The sequence below is a fragment of the Priapulus caudatus genome, unplaced genomic scaffold (assembly GCF_000485595.1).
Source record: "Priapulus caudatus unplaced genomic scaffold, Priapulus_caudatus-5.0.1 Scaffold1495, whole genome shotgun sequence".
NCBI classification, from domain to species: domain Eukaryota; kingdom Metazoa; phylum Priapulida; class Priapulimorpha; order Priapulimorphida; family Priapulidae; genus Priapulus; species Priapulus caudatus.
The window spans coordinates 28,776-37,337 of record NW_014578556.1 but is presented as its reverse complement, the minus strand read 5'-3'; the positions used below and the strand labels follow the sequence as shown (position 1 = coordinate 37,337).

The 8,562-nt window shown below is 44.1% G+C and overlaps 1 protein-coding gene across 1 annotated transcript in view; it reads right to left on the bottom strand.

Moving 5' to 3' along the window:
* Positions 1 to 222: 222 nt before the first annotated feature.
* Positions 223 to 8,562, bottom strand: part of LOC106816816 (hemicentin-2-like) — a 10,638-nt gene continuing 2,298 nt past the window's right edge. The window contains exons 4-8 of the mRNA XM_014821448.1: positions 8,121 to 8,235; positions 7,468 to 7,622; positions 6,203 to 6,326; positions 956 to 1,127; positions 223 to 364 (exon numbers count right to left, since the gene is read on the bottom strand). Of these exons, the coding sequence (XP_014676934.1) occupies positions 223 to 364; positions 956 to 1,127; positions 6,203 to 6,326; positions 7,468 to 7,622; positions 8,121 to 8,235 (708 nt within the window). The remainder of the gene's footprint in view (positions 365 to 955; positions 1,128 to 6,202; positions 6,327 to 7,467; positions 7,623 to 8,120; positions 8,236 to 8,562) is intronic.

The window sequence follows — 8,562 nt, the reverse complement described above, 5'->3', positions numbered from 1 at the left end:
GGTGGCGCTGGTGTCGCCAGCGTCATTCTTAGCTGAGCATTGGAATGATCCGCCATCGCTCTCTGCTGCGGCAGAGATGTGTAGGCTGCCTCCTGGCAACACCCTGTAGCCGAGGCCGAACTCTGCCATCACACTGCCGTCCTTCTACGCACGCACGCACGCACGCACGCGCGCGCACGCACACACACACACACACACACACAAACAGTAGGCTAGTCATTACTAGAACTTTATTAGTGGATACGTGCCGAATACTTGGACCCTGAAGTCTCGCTGGTCTAGCCCAGCGTCATTCTCAGCACGACATGTGTAGGTGCCAGCGTGCTCCGTCAGTGTGTGCGTTAGATCCATCTGCTGTCCGCCTCTAATGAGCAGCCGAAACAAACAAGACATCATCGTCAACACAACCATAGGTTGAACAAGTGAGAATTCATACAACATTTCATACATATTACATATTACGTATACGCGTATATATATATACGTATTACATATATACACACACACACATTCCTACATATAACTGAGAATTCAAGAGCTAATAATACCTAAGTATTAATGCTTAGGTAACTATATAGCTAGGTACTAATACCTAGGTATTATTAGTTCTTGTTATTATGTCATCTGATTTATGGTTGAGGATTTAGGCGCTGACCCAGTCGGCGATGTACGTACGTGAATCACATTTCGCGTGAGTATAATTCGCTCTGAATGTTGTCCAGTACGCATTTTCCACGACTGTCGACTCATTCTAATAGCATATAGTAACCACACAACATCCCGCAATAATGTGACTCACGATGTAATCTACAGAGTCTTCTATCGTTCTATACACGTATATACTATCTATCACATCTTATATACATCTCACTATATATACATCTTTATACACATATGTACATGTACATGAAATTCATTTACAAAACCATATAGTAAGCAAATCTGCATGGACTACCTTGTAATTCGAATGTCTTTTTGTTCTAACCCTTCTGCGCTCAGTGCGTGCCCATTGAACATCCAGATGACATCTGGCATTGGCGTGCCCTTCACCGGACACTGGATGGAGATGGGTTGATTCACGAAGACCTCAAAGTCAGTAGTCAAATCAGTGGAGATTTTAGGAGGAACTGTATGTAAGAAAGGGATAACATAAAAATTAACAGGAAATCTCACATCGGAACTGCAAACATTCAAATGCTAAATGTAATTACTGAAACATGTTCAATGTTCTTATATATTATTATATATTATATATTATATATATATATTATATATTATATATTATATTATGCGTATCTCATCAATTATTATACATATCAACCCTTCTCCTGAATTCGTATGCGCCAACGACACTCCGCATATAGCTACCTACATCTAAGACGAATCTAACAATAGTTAAACATGTACTATGATTTGAATTCATAGATTCATTTCATCGATTTCATCACCGATCATCGAATAATTTCATCAATAAATCATTTCCTCATCGATCATCGAATAATTTCATCAATAAATCATTTCATCATCGATCATCGAACCATTTCATCATCGATCATCGAACCATTTCATCATCGATCATCGAACCATTTCATCATCGATCATCGAATCATTTCATCATCGAATCATTTCATCATCGATCATCGAATCATTTCATCATCGAATCATTTCATCATCGTATAGTTACCTCGGGTACATATTATACGCCATTATACGACAACGACCCTTCGTGCTTAACTGTCGGGGATTGATGTGGCCGTGGTTGCACCCTTGGGGAGAGAAATGCCTGGTGAAGGCTAGCCATAGGTCCACGCAATTTGTTAAAACTCATGTCCATTTTCTACATCTCGCTGAATAGCCGTAACAGTAAACTGTCAACGTGGTAGTGCGGTGTCAACGTATAGTCATATCCTGGAATTTCCCCTATTACCAGAGCCCTGTAGACCTGAAGACCTTGAGGTTTTCAACAACCGTGCCAGGTCCTGTGTGCTGCAGTGGTTAGGTCGAGTGTAGTGTAGTGTGGTATTACCAGAGCCCTGTAGACCTGAAGACCTGGAGGGTTTCAACCACCGTGCCAGGTCCTGTGTGCTGCAGTGGCTAGGTCGAGTACGTGTAGTGTAGTGTGGTATTACCAGAGCCCTGTAGACCGGGAGACCTTGAGGTTTTCAACGACTGTGCCAGGTCCTGTGTGCTGCAGTGGTTAGATCGAGTGTAGTGTGTAGTGACCCGAGAAGAAGAAGAAGAAGGTATAGCAGTGCAGCGTCGCGGAAACTTACGGAGTGTGTTGACATTGTAAACCTTCTCCGTCTCTCCGGCGCTGTTGCGGGCCCTGCACGTGTATTTGCCAGCGTTGGCTGATGATGCTCGTAGAATGCGCAGCTGGTTTCGCGTGAGTACGATGTTTGCACCTGGTCTCACTCTCTGTCCATCCTACGCACAACAGCGAAGAAAAACACACGTGTACGTATACATACATGCGCTCCAATAACCTCAGCATTACTGCCTATAGCTACATATTACATATGACATCACTATTAACCCCTGATGTAGCAGGGGATGACAAATTTGACAAATAATGACAGCATATGTGATGTTTGTTACGGACCAATAACAGCATATGTGATATGAGTTACAGAGCAATAACAGCATAAATGCCGACGATCTCCTTCTGAAAGCCAACGCAGTGAATTCTATGCTATATATCTGATATTTATTGATGTCGTACCCGGAACCAGGTGATGTCTGGTATAGGGCTACCACTTGCTGAACATTCTAGGTAGAGTCTGTAGCCATCAATGACGCGTACGTCTGACCTTTCCTCGGAGCCATCGATCGCGGGCGGCACTGCGAATATAAAATCACATAAAATAGGTACAAATACTGAAAATACATGAAAAAATACGTTAGTTAGTTAGTTATGCCTCGTAGGTGCCTAGATGGCACATAAGTCAGCGACAAGAAAAAAATACGTACGTGGTCAAAAAATATTAAGAAATTATTCTAGTCAAATAATTGAATAATTATATAAAAGGTAATTTTATCCACAATTCGTGGTTGTCAGTCATTGTTGTCTGCATGGTGACGTACCCATCACCATCAGGCTGAAGTCCTGGTGTGTTCTACCAGCCTCGTTGGAAGCTATGCAAGTGTACAAAGCTTCATCTGTGACCTGCGCAATAGGGTAGAACTCGTGAGAAATTCGCAGGAATAAATATCCACGATAGAAAAATCAAAGTCCTTAACTCTCGGTACTCTATAAGGTCTGTGGTTAACTACGTCTGCAAGGATCAAAGATGCGTTTCCAATCAGTCAAGTCAGGTTCTTCTAAAGCCGGGCTTAGATCGGGTTGCAATTGAATGCGACGCGATGCGACGCACTGCAATTGACTGCAACTGAGTGCTTAGGTCGACTGCAACGCGACTGACAGCGATCGACTGCCTGCGACTGTCGCAGAATGCGCTTAGGTCGAAGCGACGATCGCCTATAGATCGCGCAACTAAACAAGTTTACATGACTTGTTGCTGTGTGCATGTTGTGTACATAACTGTAAGCACTGATTGTTTTATTCGCATGCTTTGTTCGTTATGCATACGAATTTCGTTGCAGCGATCACAAGGCAGCTTATGTCGGGTAGTAACCATAAAAAACAATGCTTGCGACCGGTGGAACCAGTCGTGTCGCGTCGCAAGAGTAGAACATGTGCGACTCGCTGCGACTGACAATTTTCCAGTCGCAGACCCGTCGCTGGCAGTCGCAGGGGTGCTTAGGTCGAACTTTCTCTGCGACGCAATTGTTGCTGCGACTTGCAACCAGTTGCAGAAAATCAGTCGCAAGGCAATCGCCTCGCGTCGCAAGGCCGACCTAAGCCTGGCTTTGGATATGCAGATTCGCAGATGACAAATACTGAATTCCACACACTGATGCTCACGTACAAGTCCCAGCACTAATTACACAAAATCTAAACTCAAAATATCTTAACAAAAACTAAACTAAATTTCTTCTGGCATCAGTGATACATCGTATATTCATCCCAGGAAATCGGAAGCCGCGTTGTTGCCCTTAGCAACAGAGGACGAGGATGCGGTGATCAGGTACCTTAGCCTCATGGATGCGAAGACCAAACATTTCCTGGTCGTCCCATTTCTCGTAACGGCTATTCCCCGGCAAGGGCAGCCTGTCCTGGAGCCAGCTGACCTGTGGTCTGGGATTGCCGTCTGCCGGACACTCGATGGAGATTGTTTCTCCAAGGATGACTCGCATCTCACCGTGAATGTTGGATGTGTCGATCGTAGGTTGTACTAAACAACGTCAAGTTTGTGGCTTCGCGTTACATTTCCGTAGATAATCATGGAGGTCGTATCTTTCTCGCTCCGCCACTCTCTTCCCCCCTTCCCCTCTCTCTCTCTCTCACCCTCTTTCCCTCTCTCTCTCTCTCCGATGTCTTTTTGGTCTAAGCCCTTCTGGCCGCTCAGTGCGGCCATTGAACATCGCAGATGACATCTGCATTGGCGGTGGCCTTCACGCGGACACTGGAGGAGAATGGGTTGATTCACGAAGAACCTCCAAAGTCAGTAGTCAAATCAGTGAGATTTTAGGAGGAACTGTATGTAAAAAAGAGATATACATGAAAATTAACGAAAGAATACTCACATCTGATAACTGCAAACATTCAAATGCTAAATGTAATTACTGGAAACATGTTCAATGGTTCTTATGCGTATCTCATCAATTCGTATACATTATCGAACCCTACGTCCCTGAATTCGTATGCACGCAACACACTCGATAGGACCTTACCGCATATAGCTAACCTACATCTAAAGACAATCTGAACAATAGTTAAACATGTACTATGTTATTTGATTCATAGATGATTCCATATCATCGATTTCATCACCGATCATCGAATAATTTCGAATCAATTGAATTCAGTTTCATCATCGGATCATCGAACCATTTCATCAATCGATCATCAAACCATTTTCATGCATCGATCATCGGAAATCATTTCATGTCAATGAATCATTTCATCATCGGATTCATTCGAACCCATTTTTCATCATCGAGTCATCGAATCATTTCATCATGCGATCACACCTTTCATCATCGATCATCGAATCATTTTCATCATCGATCATCGAATGCACTTCATCATCGATCATCGAACCATTTCAATCATTAATCTCGAATCATTTCACGTCATCGAATCATTTCATCCATCGCGATCATCGAACCATTTCATGCATCGATCATACAACCATTTAATCATCGATATGGCGAATCATTTCATCATCAGATCATCAAACCATTTCAATCATCAAATCATCGAATCATTTCATCATGCGAATCAATTTCATCGATCGAGTCATCGAAGACAGTATTTCATCAATCGGATCATCAAAACCATTTCATCATCGATCATCAAAACCATTTCATCACAATACATGAATCAATTTCATCATCGAAATCATTTCCATCATCCGATGCATGCGAACCAAATTTACATCATCGACATCCAAAGCCATTTTTCATCAATTCGATCATGTCAACCATTTCATCATCGGATCATCGAATCATTTCATCATCAAAATCATCCGAATCATTTCATAAATCGAATCATTTCATCATCGATGCATCGAAACATTTCATCATCGATCATGCGAACGCATTTCATGCATCGATCAATAAACCATTTCATCATCAATACATCGAAATCATTTCAATCATCGAATTCATTTCGATCATCGATCATCGAATGGCATTCTCAATCATCGAATCATTTCATCATCGATCATCGAATCATTTCATCATGCGATCAATTTCATCATCCGATCATCGAATCATTTCATCGGGGGAACGGCGCCCCGGCGCGCCCCGCCGGGGCGGCCCCCCCGGCAGGAGAGGAATAAAAGAAGGGGAGGCGCTGGAAAGAGTGACGCCGCAAAAAGGTAGGACCGCCCCGCCGCCGCGCCCGCGCGCCCGAATCATTTCATCATCGAATCATTTCATCATCAATCATCGAATCATTTCATCATTGATTTCATTTCATATCTGCTGTGTAGCAATTAATTGCAGCAGTGTCACAAGTCTGATCACTCCAGAAGTTAATAATGACAACGTAATTATAAGTAATAATAAAAACAGTAATAAAGTAGTTAATAATAGAAGAGTTTGTCATTGTTAACCCCTCGTCGCGCGATCATACCGAGCACTTGTAGTCTGAAGTCCTTCTCAGCCTCTCCCGCACTGTTCTGCGCTCTGCAGCTGTAGGTGCCTGTCTGAAACGCCTGCACGGCAGACACACGTAGCTGCCTGCCATCGGCAAGAAACTACAACAGAACCCTGAATTATTCATCCATACAAAACTGTGCATCCAACATAATGATATATATGTATGCATGGATGGATGGATGGATGGATGGATGGATGGAGGGATGGTATGGATGTGATGGATGGATGATGGATGGATGGATGGGGGATGGATGGATGGATGGATGAATGGATGGATGGATGATGGATGGATGTGATGGATGATGGTATGATGGATGGATGGATGGTAGTATGTATGTCATGTATGAATGTATGAATGTATGGATGTATGGATGCTTGGATGTATGTATGCATGTAATGCATGTAATGCATGTAAATGCATGTAATGCATGTAATGCATGTAAATGCATGTAATGCATGTAAATGCATGTAATGCATGTAAATGCATGTATGCATGTAATGTATGTATGTATGTATGATATGTATGTATGTATGAGTGTATGTTGATGTTAGTGATGTATGTATTATCGTATGTATGTATGCATGTAATGATTGGATGCTGGAAGTATTGCATGGAAGTATGGATGGATGTATGGATGGATGATGGATGGATGGATTGATGGATGTATGGATGGATGGATGGATGATGGATGGACTTGATTGGATGGATGGATGGATGGATGGAATGGATGGATGGATGGATGGGATGGATGGATGGATGGATGGATGCATGCATGCATGGATGTAATGTATGCATGTGTGGATGGATGCATGAATGTATGCATGGATGGATGATGGGATGGATGGATGGATGGATGGATGGATGGATGGATGGATGGATGGATGGATGGATAAGATGGATGAGCATGGATGTATGCATGGATGGATGGATGGATGGATGGATTGGATGGATGGATGGATAGATGGATGGATGGATGGATGGATGGATGGATGGATGGATGGCCACTGGAATGGATAGATGAGATGTCATGCATGGATGTATGGATGGATGGATGGATGTAATGGATCAGGATGGATGGATGAATGGATGGTTGGAGGATGGATGAATGGATGGATGGATGGATGGATGGATGGATGGATGGATGGATGGATGGATGGATGGATGGATGGATGGATGGATGGATGGATGGAAACTCTATCACCATCGTCATCGTCATCATCATCGTCATTGTCACTCACCTCAACATCGTCAACATCAGCGATGAGTGGCTGTCCGTTACGCAGCCACGTGATGGTTGGTTCAGGCTTGCCCGTAGCTGGACATCCGATACTGACCGTACTGTTAGTGACCACCTGGTAGACGTCCTTGACCTTGTCCGAGATCGACGGAGGAACTGAAAGTGAAAGCGATAGTTGATGGATTGTGGCGCCAGCGTGTGACACGAAGTTTAAGCATATGCATATCTCGTATCTCTCGCTTGCTCTCTCTCTCTCTCCTGCTCTCTTTTTTTTCTCTCTCTCACTTTCTCCTGCTCTCTCTTTCTCTCTCTCTCCCGCTCGAACATATGTTCTTCCTTTGCCCGTTTCTCTCTCCGTGTGTGTTGCTTGGTCTCTCTCTCTCTCTCTCTCTCTTTCGCTCTCTCACTCTCTCTTTCTCTCTCCTCTCTCTCTCTCTCTCTCTCACGCGTTCTTTCCCTCTCTCTCTCTGTCTCTCTCTCTCTCTCTCTCTTTGTCTCTTTCTGGATCTCTCTTTCTCACCGTCTGACGTCTGACTCTCCATATCGCTCTTCTCTCTTCCTCGGCGCCTCTCGCTATTTCTATGCATATATTTTGCGACTCCTAAACTAATTCAAGCATAAACATGAAGCAATCATGGTTCTAAATGATCTCACCTAATACTTGCAGGTTGAATTCCTTCTCTGAGACGCCGGCGTCGTTTTTCACGCGACACATGTACCGTGCCTCGTGGGTCGTCTGCACACGTGGTAATGTGCAGCATGTGACCGCCTATAAACACAAAACAGCAGAAATAACTTGAATGCCATCGTGTCAGCGTAGCACTCGTCCACGTTATAGTGCGCACACGAGACACGCTCGCACTGCATCATGCACCGACACTCGCACCGCAACCGCAGCAGCTTCGCAACGCGACGCATACGCACGCACGCACTCAACGGCACGGCCGAAGCACGCACGCACGGCACGCACAGCACGCACAATTATCATTTTGCACTCACACAGCCACACATTCCAGCACGCACGCACGGCACGCTAGACTCACCACGCACAAATAACACGTGCGACCACACCACATGCACGCACGCACGCAACTAG